Below are 23,698 nucleotides of genomic sequence, written 5' to 3' on the forward strand. Positions count from 1 at the left end.
AAAGCAGCTTCCTAAGCCCATCCTGATCAGAAACGAAGCTTCGGGTTTCTTTTTGAATCATTCAGACAGAAACTCACTTTCATGATCCCTTGGTGCCTCCCAGATCTCGGAGGAAGAGCGAATTGCTTATAGCTTCTTACTGTCCTCCTTTTGTTCCTGGGATCCTCACGTGGAATACCTGACGTGTGGTCCAGGCATGTAGAGGCTCCTGACTGCCTCCGATCTCAAACCACTTTGCCTCTGACACCCTATGTTCCAGCCACAGTGAAGTTTGTTCCATTTTTTATGCATGTCATGCCCACGCATGACTCTGAGCTTTTACACAGGTGCACTCCTCTGCCGGGAATACACCTCGAAGCCTACTCTTTACACACCATTGCTCCTGAAACCCTTCTATATTCCTAAGTGATGAGAGCACCAGAAGCATCTCTTGTTCTAATGAGACAACTCAAGGTGGGCTCCCGGATGGCCTCTAGATGGGGGCTGGTCAACAGAAAGACCGAGCCATGTATAGAAGCTTGGAATTTTCAGCCCCTCCACCCACCCCACCCAAGTTCTCAAAAGAGTCAGTAATTGATCATGCCCATGTGAGGAAGCCTCCATAAAAATCCCAATAGTGGAGGGTCTGGGAAGCTTCCTGGTTGGTGAGCCCATTCATGTACTGGGAGCGGTGGTACACCCCAGCTGCAGGGGATGGGAGCTCCTCGCCCTGTGTATTTCTTCATCTGGCTGTTCATCTGTATCACTTATCATATCCTTTAATAAACCAGTAAATGTAAGTTAAGTGTTTCCCTGAGTTCTGTGAGCCGCTCTAGCAAATTAAACTGGAAGAAGAGGTTGTGGGAGCCTCTGATTTGTAGCCAAGTCAGACAGAAGTCGTGGGTAGCCTGGGGACCTACTATGTGGGATTGGCATCTGAAATGGGGGGGTGGCCATCTTATGGGACTGAGCCCTTAACCTGTGGGATCAGACGCTCTCTCCACGTAGCAAGTGTTAGAATTGAGTTAAATTGACACTCAGATGGTGCTGTGGAGAATTATTTGCTGTGTGAGAGAAGCTCCACCCATCTGGTGACCTGAAGTGTCAGAAGTGAAACATGCTGTAGGAGGAGTAAAGGAGACACAGGTAGGAAACGGGAGGTTTTTCCAATGTACCTTCGTAGCCCTACTTCCTTTGGTACCGCTGGGCTTATTTTGATGCTGCTGATGCTGCTGATGATTCATACCTGGCTTCAAGGAGCAACAATTCCTCTGTTCTGATCCAAGTTGATTTAGCAAACATGGAGCCCCTGCTGTATGCAAGGTTTGTGCTATGTCCTGGAGGGGTAGGGGTAAAGGGAGACAAAGCTCCTGCCCTTGGAGGCTAGACCCTCCTCAGAGTTCCCGCTGCTCCTGTCTTAGCTCACATCTTCCTCATCCTGAATCTTGTATTAGCTTTCATCCCTCCCTTGGCACCCCAGTGCGTCCAGGGTAAAATCTAAACTGGCAGCTGGTATGGCCTTCGATGCCGGGACTCAGGCTGCCCTCCTCAGCCCTAACTCCCCTGAGCTCTCCTTGCACAGTGAGCCTCTCTCTTCCCAGCCTTGAGGACGTTGCCCATCTCCCTCCCCTCTCTGAAACACCATTTCTTCCCTCCCTGTCCTAGCAGAATCATACATGTTACCCTTGGGGACTCAGTTTAGGCACTGCATTGGCTGGGAAGCCCTCTGTGCTCTCAAACTGGGCAACCCCGGACACCCTCCATGGCAATCCCAGAAACGCTGTCATGTGATGGATAGTTACCTATCTCCCTCTCTCCCACTGTCCTCATCATCTTGAGACCACAGTGGAATGTCCTTTGTGTCTTTTTTTTTTTTTAAGATTGATTGATTGATTGATTGATTGATTTTAGAGAGAGAGAGAGTGTATGCATGTGCACGCAGGGGGAGAGGGAGAGAGAAATTTTAGCAGACTCCACACTGAGCATGGAGCCTGATGCGGGGCTCGATCTCACGACCCTAAGATTCATGACTTGAGCTGAAACCAAGAGTCAGTAGCTTAACCGACTGAGCCACCCAGGTGCCCTCTTTGTGTCTTTACCCACCAAGGACCAAGCTGAAAGCAGGCGTCTGGAGAGAACTTTCTGGATGAGAGAGTTCAAGAGGTCAGATTCAGCATCCTGAGAGCAACCCTTAGGAGGTGGTGACATGGAAGAGAAGTTCTTCACCTGCTTTAGGGTTTCATAAGGTTCTAAAAATATATAACCCAAGTGTCATGATTTAAAGCTTTCAAATGGAAGCAACCCCTCGATTCTGATGTCCTAGTCTGAAAAGAGAGAGAGAAACTCCCCATTTCAAACATGGCCATGTGAAGCAGGTGTTGGGGCTGAGAGTCCCCTTATTACTTTTAGTGACTGTCTCTCCCACTAGATTGAAGGAAGTCAGAGGCCATCTCTTTTTTGAAACCCTAGCACCTAGCATTGTGCCTCCTCGGTAGAGAATGCCTTATTCCCCTACTGTTTTGGATACATGGAATGTGAAAAGACAGTATTTGGCACAAATTTTTCCGAAATGTGTTAAATGTGTGTATTTATGCTAAATGACAAATGTGTTATCTATATGTGTGAAAGAGAGATATACTTTAAATGTCACTAAACAAACCCCATGCCGAATCCTTCAATAACATGATTAACCCAGTTTTTGGTTTGTTTTTTTTCCACAGTCTTTGTATAGGTGCCTGCTACCTTTGCCTGGATGATTTAAAAAAAAAAAGAGAGAGAGAGAGGAAAGAAAGAAAGAAAAGAAAGGAAAGAAAGAAGGAAGAAAAGAAAAAGAAAGAAAGAAAGAAAGAAAGAAAGAAAGAAAGAAAGAAAGAAAGAAAGAAAGAAAGAAGGAAAGAAAGAAGCCACCTCATGAATCCTCATGAATCCTTGGTGTCTCTGATATTCTTATCAAAATGCAGGACATCTTCATTACTATAGCCAGAGCTGGCTTTTTAAAATACACATTTGATTGTGTCCCTCCAGAGCTCAGGGATGTCTTATAATTCCTCTATTTTTAAAGGAACTGTGTCTACGCTCTTGAACATGAAACACAAAGAATCTCACGCATGAGCCCCATGGTACGCCCTGCCCTGTAGACACTCCCCACACCCACGCTGCATTTCGACCCCACTGCCAGCTCGGTTCACTCCGATATTACCCCACCCTCTCCTCCTCCTCCACTGAGAACCCTGAATCTGGGAGAATGCTTTGGGCTGCAAGTGACAAAAAGCCTGACTCCAAACAGCTCCAACAGGAAGAGGTTTGTTGTCTCACTTAAGAAAATGAGGCCATTCCATGGTTAATTTAATGCTACCAAGTAAGCCATGCAAGAGCTGCGTTCATTGCAAGTCTCTGTTTCGTCATCTTCGGTGTAGCTTTTGTCCCCACCGTGGACAGAATTGTTTACCCAGGCTCATGTCTATATTAGTGAATCAGTCAGAGATTTCCAGAGAAAGAGAACCAATAGAATGTGTGTGTGTCTGTGTGTAGAGAGAGAGATTTATTGTAAGGAACTGGCTCATTTCATTGTGGAGACTGACAAATCTGTAATTTGCAGAGAAGGGTGGCAGATTGGAGACCCAGAGAGGAGTTGATGTTGCAGCTTGAGGCCAAAAGGTTCTGGAAGCACAATTCCCTCTTCCTTGAGGAACCTCAGTCTTTCTCTCAAGGCCTTCAACTGATTGGATGAGGTCCACCGACATTAGGGAGGGTAATCCGCTTTACCTAAGCTTCACTGCTGTAAATGGTAATCTCATCTAAAAAAAAACTTCACAGTGGGGCGCCTGGGTGGCTCAGTTGGTTAAGCGTCTGACTCTCCATCTCAGCTCAGCTCTTGATCTCAGGGTCATGAATTCAGGCCCCACTTTGGGCTCCATGCTGGGCATGGAGTCTACTTTAAAAAAAAATGTATCTTCACCAAAACATCTAGAATAGTGTTTGACCAAATATCTTGGTATTGTTGACAAGCCAATTTGACACATGAAATTAGCCATCATGATGTCTAAATCAATCACTCTCAAGAAAGAGATTGAAATCACCATTAGTGGGGTAGATACTAATCAAAAGTAACTTTCTGGGGCTGGAAAGGGACTCCTTCTCTGAGCACATGGCTGTGTGGTGGGTGAACATAAATAAAATCAGGGTTCCGCCTACAAAGCAGGCTGTAGTTAGGGGTGAGGTTTGATGAAAGTGCGGATTTGAGCAGGAAAACAACAAAGTCTGCTAATCAACAGGCAGGCAGAATCACAATCCTTTATGGATGCCTTTACATGTTCCATAAACCCTATTAGAGCCCTTGTTATACCGAGTCACGGGTTTGCGGCTCATCTTCCTCTTTAGACGGTGGGTGTACCCTTGAATGAGAACCATGTATCAGTTACCTCTTTATCAACAGCCCCATGCATGGTGCTCAGCATCAGGTGGTTACTCCATAGGTGCTTTGAACTGACCAAAGTGGATTATTCTGGTACTAAATTAACCTTGTGCTTGCCATTGCTAGAGAAATCATGTATTTCTTTGCACCACAAGCTTTGTTGAAATCACAGATTCACAACTGTTATGCCAACTTTTTTCTAGATATTCCTGCAAAGAACCTATGGGGCAATAAAACTTGCCCAAATAGTCTAGTCATACTAAGTTCTCTTCTTTTTCACACATCCGTAACATGAAGAAAATCCCAGTGGCAAAGCAAAGAACACTCTCGACCTTATACTCAGCAATGATAATAAGAGATAAAGGGTCCACCATTTGCCCTAAGCACCAACTCAGACAAAGTAGGTCATTTGGAGTGTGTCAGATGCTACAGCCTCAGGTCCAATTACTTAATTCAAAAATTCTCATGACTCTTATCTTTTTTTAACAGAGTGGAGTGCCCCAAAGTGTAAGAAGTAAAATCATCAGATGCCAGTCTCCTCTTCCAGGAAGCCAAAGGACTTTGGGACCATTAGATGCAGAGGACGATAAAGTCATTTCTCAGTTGGCCACTGTGTAGAGAGCAGGTGAGCTCACCAATCCAAGGAACAATTACTAAGCATCTTCCTTGTTCTATGCATCATGAGAGACCCTCACTTGCATTACTATGTTTCCAGTTTATAGCTTTCTGCTTTTTCCCAAGCAGAGAAGTATCAAATTTCCAATTACACTGCTATTGATAAAATAATAATAGTTATACCCAGAACAACTGACATGTACTCACACCATGCCTCAGACATTACCATAAGCACCTTATCTTGCATTATATAATTTTAATCCTCACAAAACCTCATGAGGCTAACTGGGTTCTTATCTCCATTTTAACAGATGAATAACCCAAGGATCTGAGAGGAGGTAGGCAATTTGCTGACAGAACGACCAGTAGGAAGCCAAAGACCCAGACTCAACACCAGGTGTGTCCGACTTGAGTCCTCACTGCACGTTTTATACATATCATCTCCTATAAAGCTGGAAATGAGGAAAAGTTCAGCTTTTTTAAATCAACACACAAAAGGAAAGATAAAACTTTCCTGTGGCTGTCTCAGAAGCAACAACCAAATCAAAAGAGGGCTTTGAACACATGTAAAGAAGGGATGTGCCAACCGAGGGGAAAACATCAAAAATAAAATGTGGAGCAGAAAAGCAAAATTTTGCAGGGCTTATTCAGTATTATCTGTGAGCACTTCGGTCACTACAGAGGATATTGGAGGATATTATTAGTTTGGCAAGGCTCATTATAACCTGGAGGGAATGCCCTTTGTTGCTTTAATTCCATAATTGCAAAGCACAAGCACATAATTATAAATACAATTTCTGGGATGCCTTGAATATGAGAAGCAGATTCCTCAGAAAAACCATAAGCACTCGATCCATTGGCAAGGGATGTCCCCAGTTGTCAAGGATAAAATGCCATGTATCTAGATCAGTCCACATGAATATAGCTTGTGTCGATTAAGTTGTTACAAGATTATTATTAGAAACCTGATCATTTCTGGGTGAATTAATCAAGACCAGTTTCTATGCCCACTGGGCCAAGGAATAAATGTGCCATAGTAAATTTGTACAGTTAATAATCTCAATTTATGAGGCTATTTGGCAGTCAGCTGGCTTTTTCATGGGTCACCCACCTCTCCCTCACCAAGCTGCTTTCCTCCTACTGGAAAGCCCCAAGAGCATGGGTTAGTTACCGTCCCATGGTACAACTGAGAAAGTAATGCTCAGAGGGGTTTAGTAACTTGCGGCGCTCCGCACAGTTGACGTCAGGAGCTCCACAGAAGAACCAGAACACAAGAGACAGCAGCCAAGAATGAACCAAGTGAGCTGGGGACACCGCTCTTCCCACCTGCCACCAACTACAAAGATCTCCACCGACACATGAAGCCCTCTGTGCTTAGCGCCCAAATGGGGAACTCCATATTGACTCCTCTCAAGAGCTGCATTTCTTCCCTTCCCACATCTAGGCAGTTAAAAATACTTTGAAATATCTCACCCGCCTTTCTGTCCGTCCTTCTCCTTAACATTCTTGCTCTTTCTCTTGCCTCTCTCCCAACTAAAGTCTGATACAGCAGAATGAGGAGGACCGTGATTAAGGTCAGAGTGGTGGGGGACCACAGGGACCCCCGCCTTCCTTTGACACTAAAGCCATGGTATGTTTCTGGCTCTAATTTGTCTTCAGTTCTCTCCCCACTCATGCTGACAGCATCCACTCCGGCCATTATTTTTAGCCCATGCTTAGCCCAATCTGCTAAGTCCTGACCACAGATGGTACTAAAGTGACATCAGTGACAGCATGCATCCCAGCAAGCCTCACTGTCATGGTCAGCCTTTCCAGACTTCCTGTTTCATTAATGTTAAAAAAAAAAAAAAAAGGCTCTTTCTCGCTTAAGCAAATTCCAACAGACAGAGCTTCAACCCTCTGTCCTCCGCAGCCCTCTCCCTGGCAGAGCCACCCAAGGGAAAGGCCTAGGGTTGTAGGCTCCCATGGAGAAAGGGGGTCTTGGTGGAACTGCCACTCTTGAACAAATGTCCCCTTGACGGAAAAGTCTTATTCCCACTGTGTACAAGAGATGCCACTGCTCCTTGCAATACCTTCCCTGGCGTGCAGCAAATGCAAAATTCTGGAAATAATATTATATTTCATTCAAATTCTTTCTTTAAAAAAAATAAAAGAATAAGAATAAATGTGTATTTACCTGGAACAAAGCTTCCCTGGACCACCTCCTTGTACGCCCACCAGCCTTCATGGATTTTTGGTGAATTCTGTTGAGCTGTAGGGGGAAAAAAAGGAAGAGACACTGAGAGGCTAGTGGAGGATCCCTGTGTCCTGTCTGGGAAGAAGGGTGAATATACATACAATAATCCTCTTCTACCCACAAGTCATCCTACAAAATGCAGCAGCTACCCTCCTTTTCCTTTTTTTTTTTTTTTTTCACAATATACTGTCTTTGTGTTTTTATAAAAAAAGCACTCAGGAGATTTCTATGCAAGGGAAATCGACAAAAATTATGTATTTAAGCCTATCTGAATTCCCCTGTCACTTGTCTCTACCTCTGACTCACCTCTTTTCTGCACCTGCCCCAGTACACGTGCGTGCGTGTGCACGGGCACGCACACACACATACACACACACGCACACACACGCACCCTCCACTGGGCTTGAGGAGAGGAAGCTGATCCCAGCCACAAGCCAGGCAAGAACTCTACACGTGCACAAACCCCTTAGGAATGGAAAAGAGGTAGGGCATTTGCTAAAAGGGCTGGGCTAGAAGAGGGAAGGGCTTTCTTCAGGCCCCGGGAAAATGAAAACAAGAATATAAATCATCATGGTGAGAGCTTTGGTCGTCATAGGGAGAAACATGGAAAGCCCAAGAAATTGGGACATGGCATAGGGATCTGTGAGCTCATGCTGACAGGACCTCAGGATAATCCTTAACCTTTATGGCAGTTGGTGGGCGATCTGCGGTGATTCCATTACATGTGGGTGTCCGCCCCAAAGTGCAGGCGGCACACACACTTGCGTGGATGCCTGAACTGCATTCACATCTCAGCTGTCAGTCACACTGGAAGAAAATAAGGTAATTTCAACCATATCTGTAATTTGGCGAGTACATAGCAAACGTTAAACCTTGACATTCATTGCCTTTCTTTAAATCTTGTTCTTTTTTCAGTCTCCTTCAGATGCATCATTCTGGGTTAGAGAACATGGTCCAAGACAATGCGTTTGAAAGCACAGCTTTGCATAGGGAGGATTTGCCAAATTGGCTTCCCTATGAGCTTCAATAGCTTAGCTCCAAGTGTCTCCCCATAGTAGAGAGAAAATACTTTTTCTGCGTATGACATTAAGCCCGCCGAGGCTTGCAGTTATTTGATGAAGAATGGTTTATGACACAGGACGAGTGAAAGAGAAGCCCACTCCTTCTGGAGATGACAGTGGGGGTTGAGTGGGGGTTGAGTGGGGGTTGAGACACAAATAGAAGAGGGACAAAGAACCTACTTAAGGATCTGGAAAGATATCACCTTTCAAGTTGCCCAGCACAAGTCTAGGGCTTGGGATGCGTCAAAGGACACTGGGTTACCCAGTACCCCATTTCCATGTGGAATGGATAGAGCTCCCACAGCCCTTGAGGAAGATCCTATAGGCAGCTGAGTGGAAGGCCAGTGCATCTGTTCTGGGGCAGCAGGCAAAGGGAGAAGTGGCCTCAACACAGAGGCTGGAGAGACTTTGTCCAGCCAGGGAGCCAAGTGGAAGAGTCAACAGACTCCTGGTATTTGTGGTACTAGGGAAAGACAGGGAGATTTGAAATCAGCTAGGAATTCTTTACACCTGACCAAGTTAAGAAACCAGATCAAGAGTTATATGGTTGGAAAGTTTACCAAGTAGGTGGACAAACGACATTTCTCTGGTTCAGAACAATTCTGATGCTTCCTCTGAGCCTTGATATTGCATGATCCACCTTCCCCCTCCTTCCCACATCATTGGAGGGTCGTCATAGGACAAAGAAGAGAATGACAAAGGTTTAGAAGTCTGTGAGATCAGATTCACCTAATGCACTCAGACCCAGTGGCCCATTTTTTTTTAAAGATTTTATTTATTCATTTTAGGGCGGGGTGGAGAGAGGCAGAGGGAGAGAGAGAATCTCAAGCTGACTCTGTGGTTAGCGTGGAGCCCGACGTGGGGCTTGATCCTGGGACCCTGAGATCATGACCTGAGCTGAAACCAAGAGTCAGATGCTTAACTGACTGAGCCACCCAGGTGCCCCTACAGCGGCTCATTTTGAAACATTTTGTAATGCTCACCTTGATGATAATTAAATAAAACTCACAGGCAGTACATCCTACAAAAAAACTCAAATAAACAAACAAAAAAACAAACAAACAACTCTGATACTTCACTAAACTTCAGCCTAACTCTGCTGGACATGAAACATGTTCCAAGTGTGGAAGAGATACACATATCTGAAAGCCCAAAAGTATTGAACTGCAGACACCACTTAACAGCTTTGCATTAGAGATAAGCCAGGATTGATTTTCCTTATCAAAGACAGGAATTTTTGAGTTTTATTGAAACTCACAAAATTGACTGTCTTGAACAATTTAAACCATAAATATGGCCTTCTTTCTTTATTCCCAGAGGTACTTGGGAAAGCCATGTTCTCTTTTTTTTTTCTAATTTTATTTTATTTAAATTCAATTAACATATAGTGTATTATTAGTTTCAGAGATAGAGTTCAGTGATTCATCAGTCTTATATAACACCCAGTGCTCATTACATCATGTGCCTTCCTTAATGCCCATAACCCAGTTACCCCACACCCCCCCAGCAACCGTCAGTTTGTTTCCTATGATTAAAGTCTCTTATGGTTTGACTCCCTCTCTGATTTTGTCTTATTTTACTTTTCCCTCACTTCCCCTATGATCCTCTGTTTTGTTTCTTAAATTCCACATATGAGTGAAATCATATGATAACTGGCTTTCTCTGATTGATTTATTTCACTTAGCATAATACCCTCTAGTTCCATCCATGTCATTGCAAATGGTAAAGTTTTGCTTTTTTAATGGCTGAGTAATATTCCATTGTATATACATACCACATCTTCTTTATCCATTCATCTGTCGATGGACATCTAAGGCTCTTTTCATAGTCTGGCTATTGTGGACACTGCTGCTATAAAGCGGTGCAGGCACCCCTTCAGATTACTACGTTTGTATCTTTTGGGTAAATACCTAGTAGTGCAATTGCTGGGTCATAGGGTAGTTCTATTTTTAACTTTTTGAGGAACCTCCATACTGTTTTCCAGACTGGCTGCACCAGCTTGCATTCCCACCAGCAATGTAAGAGGGTTCCCCTTTCTCCACATCCTCACCAACATTTGTTGTTTCCTGACTTGTTAATTTTAGCCATTCTGACTGGTGTAGGGTGGTATCTCATTGCACCAAAAGCCGTAAGATACCTAGGAATAAACCTAACAAAAGAGGTAAAAGATCTGTACTCTGAAAACTATAAAACACTTATGAAAGAAATTGAGAAAGACACAAAGAAATGGAAAAATGTTCCATGCTCGGAAAAACAAATATTGTTAAAATGTCTATGCTACCCAGAGCAATCTACACATTCAATGCAGTCCCTATCAAAATACCACCAACAGGGGCGCCTAGGTGGCTCAGTTGGTTAAGGGTCTGCCTTTGGCTCCGGTCATGATCCCAGGGTCCTGGGATCAAGCCCTGCATCAGGCTTCCTGCTCAGTGGAGAGCCTGCTTCTCCCTCTCCCTCTGCAGTTCCCCCTGGTTGTTGTCTCTCTCTGTCAGATAAATAAAATCTTTTAAATTAAAAAAAAAAAATACCACCAACATTTTTCAAAGAGCTGGAACAAATAATCCTAAAATTTGTATGGAACTAGAAAAGACTTAGAATAGCCAAAGGAATGTTGAAAAAGAAAACCAAGCTGGTGGCATCACAATTCCAGACTTCAAGCTCTATTACAAAGCTCTAATCATCAGAAAAAGTATGGTACTGGCACAAAAACAGACACATAGATCAATCGAACAGAATAGAAAACCCAAAAATGGACCCTCAACTTTATGGTCAACTGATCTTCGACAAAGCAGGGAAGAATGTCAAGGGAAAAAAGACAGTCTCTTCAACAAATGGTCCTGGGGAAATTGGACAGCCATATGCAGAAGAACGAAACTGGACCATTTTCTTACACCACACAGAAAGATAAACTCAAAATGGCTGTAAGACCTAAATGTGATACAGGAATCCATCAGAGTCCTAGAGGAGAATGCAGTCAGTAACCTCTGTGACCTCGGCTACAGCAACTTCCTGCTAGACATGTCTCCAAAGGCAAGGGAAACAAAAGCAAAAATGAGCTATTGGGACTTTTTATCATCAAGATAAAAAGCTTTTGCACAGCAAAGGAAACAGTTGACAAAAACAAAGGACAACTGACAGAATGGGAGAAGATATTTGTAAATGTCTTATCAGATAAAGGGCTAGTATCCAAAGTCTATAAAGAACTTATCAAACTCAACACCTAAAAAACAAGTAATCCAGTGAAGAAATTGTCAGAAGACATGAACAGACATTTCTCCAAAGAAGACATCCAAATGGCCAACAGACACACGAAAAAATACTCAACATCACTTGGCATCAGGGAAAAACAAATCAAAACCACAATGAGAAGCCACACTCTCTTGTATATATCTCATCATTACAAGTGAGGATCTTCACAGCACTCAAAAATTTCTGTTTTATATTAAATATTTTTACCAAGTTGTTTTACAGAACTTTTCATTGATAGTACTTACACATATCCATTTCAAACAATTAACACAGTGCTTTAGCTATAATGTAAAGGAGAAATAAATGTAATTCATAATAATATATATTTCAGTGTGTATGCTTGAGCATGATGCATTAGAACAGAGATTGGCAAATTATCATCTAGTAGCCAAAGACGGTCCACTGACTGTTTTTGTACCACTCAAAAGCTAAGAAGGCTTTGCATTTTAAGTAGTCAAAAAAATAAATAAAAAAGAATATCTTATGACATGTGAAAATTATATTAAATGGTAATTTCAATGTTTTATTGAAGTTATAAAGTTATTGAAGAATATAAAGTTTTATTGAAACACAGCCATGTCCATTTCTTTACCTATTATCTATGGCTGCTTTTTCACTATAGTGACAGAGTTGAATAATTGTGACAGAGACCAATTAGCCTGCAAAACTTAAAATATTTCCTATGTGGCTCTTTACAGAAAAAGCTTGTTGACTGTTAATTTATGCACATAATTTCAAAAGACAATCAACATAATGTAATGCTTTAACTGTAAGGATAAATGCATAATTTGTAATAAAATATATTTCAATTTGTAAATACTTGGTTATGATACACCAGAAGAATGAAGAAGTTGGATATTTGATTGAAACAGGTACAAATAATACAGTTGGGGGGCATCTGGGTGGCTCAGTCAGTTGAGTGTCCAACTCTTGATTTTGACTTAGGTCATGATCTCAGAGTCCCGGGATTGGGCCCAGTGTTGGGCTCTGCACTCAGCGGGGTGTCTGCTTGAGATTCTCTCCCCCTCCCTCTGCTCTTCCCACCCCCCACCTCTCTCTCTCTCAAATAAATAAATAAACCTTAAAAAAAAAATAAGACAGTTGTACTCTATTGGAGAGGCCACAATCCACAAGTGGCATTGCTCTCAGTGGTGTGATTTTCCAAAATACTGAACTACTCTTGGCAAAGTTCAGAACAAAATAAAGTACCATCTTCCCTTGATAGACACAGTATTTGCATTGCTGGAGAAGAGGACATACTAAAACTATGTAAGAGATACTTTGTGTTCATAAGCAACATGGAGTTTATATGCTCATATAAATAAAAATTTTTCACTCACTTGAATGTCTGCTGGGACATGGGACAATGTATCACTGTTTGAAACTGTCAAATATATTGCAGAGCATATTCTCTGCCTGCCCTGACCCAGTTGGTGCTAAATGCAGTATTTTTCATTAAAACAATCTCAAGGGGTTCCTGGGTGGCTTAGTCAGTTAAGTGTCTGTCTTCGGCTCAGGTCATGATCCCAGGGTCCTGGGATCAAGTCCCACATCGGGCTCCCTGCTCAGCCAGGAGTCTGCTTCTCCCTCCCCCTTCTCCTTCTCTCTCTTGCTCTCGCTCTGTCTCAAATAAAATCTTTAAAAAAATAAAACAATCTCACAATGCCCTTCTTGACAGTCACTGACCTAACAGGATTATTTACAGCACTATTCATCCATGCTAAATGAGAATAAAGCATGTTGAACACTAATCAGAAAACTTTTAGACAAAAGACACATTTCCCTATATATCTGAATTGTAGTGTCAAGTCCACATGCCACCGCATTACACATTTCAATATTTTTTCTTTTTCTTGCCATATGACCATATCCTTAAGAAACTATCATTTCCAGCAAAGGAAAAGCAGCGAGGAAGAAAGAGAAAGCAAAGATGTTCTTAAGATGACAAAAAGGGAAAGCAATTCCAATACAATCCTGAGTAAAATGACTAAGTGTTCAGATTTTTAGATACATTCCTATTCTCTCTCTCTCTCTTCTCTCTGTGCATATAGGCAACCCCCCCAGCCCCTACAGACACACACACACACACACACACAGAGGCCCATTATAAGGAAGACCCATCAGTCTGACCTAAGCACTGATTTAGGAAATGTCATTTTTAAAAAAGATTTTATTTATTTATTCATTAGAAAGGGGGGGAGAGAGAGAGAGAACACACAAGCAGGGGGAGTGGCAGGCAGAGGGAGAAGCAGGCTCCCCACTGAGCAGGGAGCCCAATGCGGGAGTCGATCCCAGGACCACAGGATCCTGACCTGAGCCAAAGGCAGACGCTTAATCGACTGAGCCACCCAGGAGTCCCAGGAGATGTCATTTAAAAGGTAGAAGAAAATGAAGTCCTTGGATAATTATGAGTATTGCAATGGACAGAAAGAAGTATTACCGCAAGCTTCTGTTCCATCCAGAAAGCAGCAAAACATCCTGTTCTCCCTTCATGTCCAGTCATTGATCCTTCAGCTACCCTACCCATTCAGAAGTGAAATTATGTAAGAGTTTAACAGGCGGCAAGACAATCAAACCATCTGAATGAAGTCTGTTAGAACGACAGAACTGCAGAGTTTCCGTTTGCTTTCTTTGACATGCCTGGTGAAGGATCCAAACTCACCCTGCAAAAATCAATCAGCCTGAGCTGGGCCCACTTGCTGTCTATCAATTATAAAATATGATACCTGCAGGCTAGATGTGAAGAAAAGGAAGGCATTTTATACAATGTGTTATTGAATGCCATTGTATGCCCTGTCTGGCCTCATACTGTTGGGCAGTTTGGAAAGATAGGACAGCACATTGAAAAGGCACCTCATTTAAAGCTTTGCTCAGGGACACCTGGGTGGCTCAGTTGTTAAGCATCTGCCTTCGGCTCAGGTCATGATCCCAGGGTCCTGGGATCAAGCCCCACATCGGGCTCCCTGCTCAGCGGGGAGTCTGCTTCTACCTCTCCCTCTGCTGCTCCCCCCGCTTGTGCGCACTCTCTCTCTCTCTAACAAATAAATAAAATCTTTAAAAAATATATTTAAAGCTCTGCTACAGTAAGCATGAGTGGCTTGTTTCCAAACAGTGCACCAGGAGAGGTACTGGCTTTTCATTTTAAACCTTCCCAGCCAGATCCTCCTGATATCCAGTGAGTGGAGAGCCAGCTGAGAATTCCTCAGAGCAAACAGGTGAACAGAAAGCAGCCTTAGCCTCTGCAGCACTTTGCTGGTGCACTGGATTTCTTTACTTACCGTGCAACCAGCCCCTGGGAAAAATCCAGGTGTCTAATCAAAAAAATTGTGTTGACAGTAAAAGCTGTCATCACTGCCAGATGAGGAGATACACATAGCAAGGGCCCCCTCTTGATAGTAAGGAAAACATATTTCAATTTTATTCAACTTTTTTTTTCATTGTGGCAGTTTGAGAAATTGCGAGTTTTAAAAGAAAACTCAGAATCTCTGGATTTGGAAAGAGACACAGAATTCATTGCTCCGATCTCCTCTTGGGCAGTTGAGGAAATGGATGAACAGAGAAGGGATGCCCCTAATAAAGAAAAGAAAAAAAAAAAAAATATATATATATAGTGTCTTAGACCAAGAGTCAGCAAACTTTTTCTGTAAATGGCCAGATAATAAATATTGTAGGCTTTGAAGGCCATACTGTCCCTGTCCCCACGACTCATCTATGCCACAGTAACACAAAAGCAGCCGTATACAATATATAAATGAATGGCTGTGGCTGTGTGCCAATAAAATGGTATTTACAAACACACATGGAGGGCTGGATTCAGCCTGTGGTGCGCAGCACTGTGTTGATTCCTGTCTTACAGCTAGAAATGATTTTTGTCATCTAGTTCCGCTTCCCTACTCAAATGTTTAGAAGTGAGCTACTTTAAAAGGAAAATTAGAATTTGGAAAGACATGAGTTTCTAATTACAGGTAAATGGCATCTGATCAATAAGCACTGTAGAATGGACGTGTAATACTAAATCTTTTCCAAATTCCCTGAAATTGGCCACCAGAGTCTACATAAAAGTCAATATGGCCCCCCCCACACACACACAGTATTTCCACTGGGCTAACCACCAAACTTGTAGGGGTCTCCTATAAACACTGTCCACACCCCCATGCTGGGATTTTCAAACAGTCATAAAGGAACTGACTGATTCCTAAAACCCCTATTACCCTTCCCTTAAGTCTATAAAGCATGTTTCTGGATAACTCCTGGGATTCTCATCCTGGGATTCTCTGTGTCCATAGATAAAGTAATTATATTTTCACATGTTAATTGTTTCACATCATTTTGAGATGAACTTTTGCAACATTTCTCTCTATTTTCAATCCCTATCACTACCTTAGGTTCAGAGAAAACACAACTTGGGACCATCTCCATGTGGAAATTATAGTGGTCTCTTGACCTCGTTGAAAAGAAAACTCAAGGGCAGCACTGAGAGTGGCCGGCGTGGTAGGGAGGGAAATGGTGCAAGATGGAACAGAAGAGCTTTTACAAAGGGCTCCCGCAGGGGAAGGGAGATTGCTTAAGGAAACTCCCACCAAAATGCACCTAACTGTAAGCATGCACATTGCAAAAATGCACTTCCAAGCCCTTGGTCAGTGCAATGCTATTTGTGCCAGGTGGACTATGATAAGAGAAGACGGAACAAAATATAGGGGAGATGCACTTAGACCACAGGTACTACCGTGCTACTTCATTTAAATTGGGTAGGAGGAGCTCTGAACAGTATAGTGTCCTTAAGAAACTCCTTTTCTCTGCCTAAGGAGGTAACATAAGGAAGGAGGCACTGATCAGTAGAACACCAAATGTTGGAAGGTGAAAATAGTCCTGCTATCATTGAATGCAGGATGGGAAGGATCACATTCCCTATCCCCAAGACAATCACCGTTTTCCCTTAATGGCCGATTGTGCCCCCTACATGGGAAGCAGGAACATCGAGAAGAGCATGAATCACTAGGAGAAATGTAAATGACCATCCTGGTACATTTTGTGGCACCCACTGGACCTGCCAGGGATAATACTCTTCCCCAAGTGCTTGACTTCTGTAGGTCTCTCTCTCCTCCATGCACCTCTGATATTATGTGTTATCTTACATTTTGGCATGGAGATAGTGCCCCACATTTACCTGTTTCCATGTCATTCTTTCACACTAAACTAATATTTCGAGGCCAGAGAACATATCTTCTTTTGAAATACCATTATTTATGCAAAGTGTCGCCAAGAAGAGGTGCCCAGGGGCGCCTGGGTGGCTCAGTCTTGACGCGTCTGCCTTCGGCTCAGGTCCTGATCCCAGGGTCCTGGGATCGGGCCCCACCTCCAGCTCCCTGCTCAGCAGGGAGCCTGCTTCTCCCTCTCCCACTTCCCCTGCTTGTGTTCTTTCTCTTTTGTTGTGTCTCTCTCTGTCAAATAAATAAATAAAATCTTTAAAAAAAAAAAAAAAGAAGAAGAAGAGATGCCCAGTAATTGCTGGACGGATGCACGAAAAATGCTATCGTGAAGTCGAACGTTATACAAAATTGCAGACCTGCTCAAACAACCCTTGGGAGATTTTAGTTTATATCCAAAGACTTGTTGGTGTGATGCCTGCATTTGCGGTCAATGGGAATGTTGACAAAATCAGTTTCAAGTTGGTGGACAGGCCCACACTCATTTGAAATGGAAGACCACCAGGAGCTGACACTCTGCCTGGGAAATCAAAGCCATAGCAAACTCTTTTATTTAAGCTCAGTGTGTTTCATTTAAAAGTATGGTGGGGGTGGGGGTGACACCATATCTGCGAGTATTTACATCTGCACCATTCTTTACATTTTTGAAGTTGTGAGACAAGAATGAGACTCATTTCTATTCCTCTACCCTACGTGACCCCCATTTACCATAAAAACTAGACAGAACACTCAGATCAAGGATTGTGCTAACTAACTGGGCCACACACTGACCACTGACTATTCAAGCACAGGAACTATATATAAGCTAGAATCACCTGGCACATTCGGCCAGACTCAAGCAAGCTGACATCAAAATTGTATGTGCGTTGGGAGGTTAAGGAAAAGAAAAAAAACAAAAATTGGTGGTGAAACAGACTGTATTACTTTCACCTAAAACGCTTAGGAGATTGCAGTTAAGAGGCTCAAATGTAGCTCGAGTCAAAAATCAACAAGAGAGAAAAGTCCCTACCATGGATGATTCTTAGTCCCTTTGCCTGGTATTCTAGAATCTAAACCACTCAGTCTGATCTCATTTCTCATAATCTTTATAAAATTTCTGCTCTACCTGCTGTCCCCAAGTATTCATGTTTATTTCTCTTTCTACACCTTTGCTTTATTTAGCCTTTTCCCCCCCCAGAATTCCCTCTTTACCTACTTCTTCTTGACTAGTCTTTCTCAATTCTCAAAGGCTCACCAATTCCCACTCCTTTCAAGAAACTTTTCCTGATCACTTCAGTTCCACTGTGATCCCTCACATCCCTGAATTTCAGAATGTTAGTGTTTATTTCTCATTTGTCACTTTCATTATTTCAACAAACATCACAGAGTACCTACAATTGTCAGGCAGTGTTCTAACCATCGAACATACATCCTGTTTTCTAAGAACTTGTATTCTACTGGAGGGAGACAGGAAAACAAAAAGCAACTGAATTAAACTAGAAGGAGAAAATTATATACAGAAAGTATTCTGCAGTATAATTAAAGATTAGGACAAGATAATAGGAAAGTGACTGGAAGGACACTTTAGATTGTGTGACAGATGATGGGCTTTCAGGTTATGACAATCTGAGATTTAAATGACAAAAAAGATCTGGTCTTATGCAGATCTATAGCACTTGTTTTTTTTTTTTTAATTTTTTTATTGTTATGTTAATCCCCATACATTACATCATTAGTTTTAGATATAGTGTTCCATGATTCATTGTTTGTGCATAACACCCAGTGCTCCATGCAGAACGTGCCCTCCTCAATACCCATCACCAGGCTAACCCATCCTCCCACCCCCCACCCCTCTAGAACCCTCAGTTTGTTTTTCAGAGTCCATCGTCTCTCATGGTTCTTCTCCCCCTCCGATTTCCCCCCCTTCATTCTTCCCCTCCTGCTACATTCTTCTTCTTCTTTTTTTCTTTAACATATATTGCATTATTTGTTTCAGAGGTACAGATCTGAGATTCAACAGTCTTGCACAATTCACAGCGCTTACCAGAGCACATACCCTCCCCAGTGTCCATCACCCAGTCACCCCATCCCTCCCACCCCACCCCCCACTCCAGCAACCCTCAGTTTGTTTCCTGAGATTAAGAATTCCTCATATCAGTGAGGTCATATTATAGCGCTTGTATTTCAGGTGGATTCAAGACCCTACGAAGGCAAGAAGGAGTTTGGCTTTTCAAGAAACAGAGAAGTAGCCACTATGGGTGAACCAGAGTAGATGCATGGAAAGATGGTTCAAGATGAGGCTGATAATTTAGGTCATGATCCGGTGGCTTCAACTAGGACTGTGTTGGTGAAAATAGAAGTGGATGGACACCATATCATTTAAAGGAAGAGTGAAGAGAACATGCTGATGGAATGAATGAGGGAAGTCAAAAGACCACAGATCAAAGATAACTCCTACCTTTTTTGGCCTGAGTGATTCGATGTTGACAGTTATTGAGCTGGCAAAGGGGACTGGGGGAAGAGTATCTTTGGAGCATGAAGTGAAGTCAAGAGTTCCATTTGAGATGGTGAGTAAGCATTTACGGGGAGATGCCAAGTAGATGGCTGGATATAAAATGAATTCTGAAGACAGTCAAAATGGGATATACATTCATGACTTTTTGACATATAAATGATATTTAAAACTTTGAGTTTAGAAGAGGTCATCAAGAAGAATGTGAAAATGTAAAGAGAGAGACCAAAAGGGACAGAGAATAGAGCCCTGGGATGTTCAATACTTAGAAGTTGAATTGAGGAGGAAAATCTGAGATGAGCTTGAGAGGGAGAGGCCACTAAGGGTGGCAACAAAAAAGAAACAGGAGAGAAAAATAGTGGTCTGGTGCTAGTCCTGGTATCTTTATTTACTTTTGATAGATAGATAGATAGATAGATAGACAGACAGACAGATATAAGATAGGGATAAATTTTAGAATAGTTTTACTTTCATAGAAAAATTACAAAGATAGAGACTCCCCACATATACTCACACCCAGTGTCTTTTATTATCACTATCAGCTTCATCAGTACCTTTGTCACAAGTAATGAACCAGTATTGATACATTATTATTAACTAATGTCCATACTTTACTCAGATTCCCTATGTGTTTAACCTGAAGTCCTTTCTCTGTTCCCAGGATCCCATCAGGATCCCACATTCCATTTAGCTGTCATGTCTCCTTGGTCTTCTCATGGCTTCACCAATTTCTTCATATACTTTTTTAAAAAAGATTTCTTTGTTTATTTTTTAGAGAGCAAAAGAGAGTGCAAGCTGGGGGAAAGGCAGAGAGAGAGGAGACAGAGAATCCTCAAACAGACTCCCTGATGCGGGGTTCGATCTCACAACCCTGAGATCATGACCTAAGCTGAAATCAAGAGTCAGGTGCTCAACTGACTGAGCCACCCAGGTGCCCCTGTAAGTGATTATTTTTAAACAGAAATATTGGGGTAACCTCAAGAAAAATATATAATGATAGAATAATGCTAATCCATTTAAAAACAATTTGACTTCTGACAAATAGGCAACTATTCAAGAAGCACTGTAACATTTCATTAAAGTCAGGACACCTTTTGTATTCCATTTTTTTACTGTTACTTATTATCTTAGAATCAGGTATAGACGTATTTTCCATAAATACCATAGATCAATTTGGTAGTAGGTTCTGTCTATGTTTTAAAACAGGTGGATGAAACTTCAGACCCCAAAAATTCAAGTCCACGCCCAGGTTCACCCTGCCCTCTCCATCATGGGGAGAAGGAAAATGTATGTGTGTTGTATTCAGAATACTAAGACTATTGATACAATGAAACATTTTTTTACTATGTTATGTTAGTCACCATACAGTACATCATTAGTTTTTGATGTAGTGTTCCAACACTTTTTAAACTGCAGTTGATAAACATTGGTAATTCCTAAAATCAATGAGTTAGTCAATTGTGGGATTAATCTCATTTAATAAAAAACTTTCCATCAAAACTAGTAACTTTGAATGAGACCAAAACTTCCTCATTTCTCTCTTAAGCTTGAATTCAGTAAGGCTAAGTCAAATGAAAAGAAACAAGCAAGGTAGTTGGTGTCTTTTGAGAAGCAGTGTGAAATAATGGAGAATATGCAGCATCCCAGAGTTGAATCACAAATTCACTACCAAATTTTGTGTCACTCTGGGCAAATCATTTCACTTTTAAAATGCTCAGTTAAACACACACAAAACACCTCCATGTCTTTATCTGAATATTGGGAATAAGTACCTTGAAGGACTGTCAGAAATACTAAATATGCTAATGTATATAAGACAATACTTTAGGGGCACCTGGGTGGCTCAGTTGGTTAAGCTTCTGCCTTTGGCTCAGGTCATGATCTCAGGGTTCCGGGATCAAGTTCCACATCGGGCTCCCTGCTCAGCGGGGAGTCTGCTTCTCCCTCTCCTTCAGCCCCACCCCCTGCTCATGCTCTCTCTCTCTCAAATAAATAAATAAAATCTTAAAAAAAAAAAAAGAGGGGCGCCTGGGTGGCTCAGATGGTTAAGCGTCTGCCTTCGGCTCTGGTCGTGATCCCAGGGTCCTGGGATCGAGCCCCACATCGGGCTCCCTGCTCAGCGGGAAGCCTGCTTCTCCCTCTCCCACTCCCCCTGCTTGTGTTCCCTCTCTCGCTGTGTCTCTCTCTGTCAAATAAATAAATAAAAAATCTTTAAAAAAAAAAAAAAGACAATACTTTATGCCCAATAAACTGCACCCATTACTTTTATTATTTGCTGTCAGTGGTGGTGGCATTGGTAGGGAGAAGGGTGCACCCAGAGGCAGAACGGGAATCTAGCAAAAGGGAAAAAGTAGAAAATGCTCAGAAGAAGAAATCAGAAGCTATGGCATAATTTCACCTGAATCTGGTTGAAATTAAAAAAAAAAAATCACAGCCTAAAGAAGCATTGATCTGCATACTCCCATTCTCTAAATTCTGAGCCAACTCAGAAGGAAAAAGACAGCCCTGCCAGATTGAGGGAGAGCTCAGGAGCCCTTAAGGACACTTAGGACATTTGCAAATCAAAGTGCAGTCAGCAAGGAGCCTGCGGAAACAGGACCAGAGACCTGAAGCAGGAAAACAACCCATTCTGGGAACTCATACAGGGAACCTGTGCTATTTGCTAGGACAAAGCCAAGGTCAGTGGGCTGCAGAGAAAGCAGACAAAATGACCCTCTGCAATCAATTAGCCATGATGGGACAGAGGGTCAGATGCAAACCTTAAGAAAAGGCCAGGTAGTTTATTAATTTATTTTTCTCATCTATTTGCAGCTCAGCATCGTTTTGTCCTTCTTTCACAGTCTGATCCACTGAGTGTTTGCTGACCATGGAGTACATAACAGGGACTGTCACATACTTTGTAAGCAGTGGAGCCAGTGAATTAGGAGCATATCTGTGCAGTCCAGACCAGTCGAACTAGAGTTTCATTATTTAAATAACAAAGACGAAAGTGAAGTTTGGAATCTGAATTACCTGGAGACTTGTAACTGGAAAGACTTGATCATTCTACCTATCATAGCTACTACTTCAACGACAGGACTTGAAAATTTATATTCTTCCCCAGGACATTCCATTCCAGGTCCATCCAACCTTTTCAGCAGCTCACTCAATAGGGCACTTCTATTTTCCAGAACTTCAGGATTCCAACAGTAGTGTTTTGCCCCTGTGTCAAACACAGTAAGAATAATGTCCCAATATTCATATTCTTCTTCTTCCTTTACAAGAGAAGCCCTAGTTTTTAGGAAGGCACATGACTTCTCAGAATAAAGACATTTCCCTACTTCCCCTGTAGCTAAGTGTGGGCATGTGACTAAGTTCTGGCTAATGAGATCTCAGTCAGAACCAGGAAGTGTTAAAGGGAAATGCTATGCCTCTTCTCACCCCTTCCAAAAGGCTAGAACGTGCATACAATGGCAAGACTTCAAGCAGCCATCTTGAACCATAAAGCAAAAGCCTCATTTCCAGTAACAAGAAAGAAGGAGCTAGAATCCCTACACTGCCTACATTTACATGAAAGAACGAACTCTCCATCTTATTTGGTATTTTCTTTTTTTTTTTTTTAAAGATTTTATTTATTTATTTGAGAGAGAGAGAGAGAATGAGAGAGAGAGAGCATGACGAGGGGAGGGTCAGAGGGAGAAGCAGACTCCCCACCGAGCAGGGAGCCTGATGTGGGACTCGATCCCGGGACTCCAGGATCATGACCTGAGCCGAAGGCAGTCGCTTAACCAACTGAGCCACCCAGGCGCCCCTTATTTGGTATTTTCTGTCACTCACAGCTGACACTAATCCCAACCTATACATACCCACCTCCAATACTGAAGAAACTAAGACTTGATTCTACATCTGCTATAGCTTTAATCCATTCTTTCCCACACATTTATAATGCCCAGACACAAGTCCTCAATAACTACGGGCATGGGCAATTACAACTGCCTAATCACAGGACTCCCCATCTCCATGCTCCCACTGCTGCCCCACACCTACCCCACTATTAAGATTTCTCCTCCTAGGGGAATCCGACTCTTGATTACAGCTCAGGTCATGGTTTCAGGGTTGTGAGATGGAGCCCCACACTGGGCTCTGTGCTCAGCACAGAGTCTGGTCTGCTTGAGATTCTCTCCCTCTGCCCCTCCCCCTGCTCTCATGTGCGCTCGCTCTCTCTCTCTCTCAAATAAATAATAAAAAAAAAAGATTTCTCCTCCTAGAGCAGTATTTTGCTCTTGTCTTTCATGGACTCTTCAAAAATCTTCAATGACACCAACTATTTACAAAACAATGTCCAAATTGGATCACTACCACATCCCTTCAATGCTCCCAATGGTTACACAATAATGGACAAGTGTCCTAGTGAGGCTTTCCATGCCCTGTATGGTGTGGTTAATTTATGTTTGTTTGTTTGTTTGT

The 23,698-nt window shown here is 42.4% G+C and overlaps 1 protein-coding gene across 2 annotated transcripts in view; it reads right to left on the reverse strand.

Moving 5' to 3' along the window:
• The window catches only part of CA10 (carbonic anhydrase 10), a 497,444-nt gene that overhangs the window by 412,063 nt on the left and 61,683 nt on the right, over window positions 1–23,698 (reverse strand). For both annotated transcript variants that reach the window (XM_032428451.1, XM_032428452.1), the window contains one exon: window positions 7,185–7,259. In XM_032428451.1, the coding sequence (XP_032284342.1) occupies window positions 7,185–7,259 (75 nt within the window). The remainder of the gene's footprint in view (window positions 1–7,184; window positions 7,260–23,698) is intronic.

The sequence above is a fragment of the Phoca vitulina genome, unplaced genomic scaffold, assembly GCF_004348235.1.
Source record: "Phoca vitulina isolate PV1807 unplaced genomic scaffold, GSC_HSeal_1.0 scaffold40, whole genome shotgun sequence".
In the NCBI taxonomy this organism is placed as follows: Eukaryota; Metazoa; Chordata; class Mammalia; order Carnivora; family Phocidae; genus Phoca; species Phoca vitulina.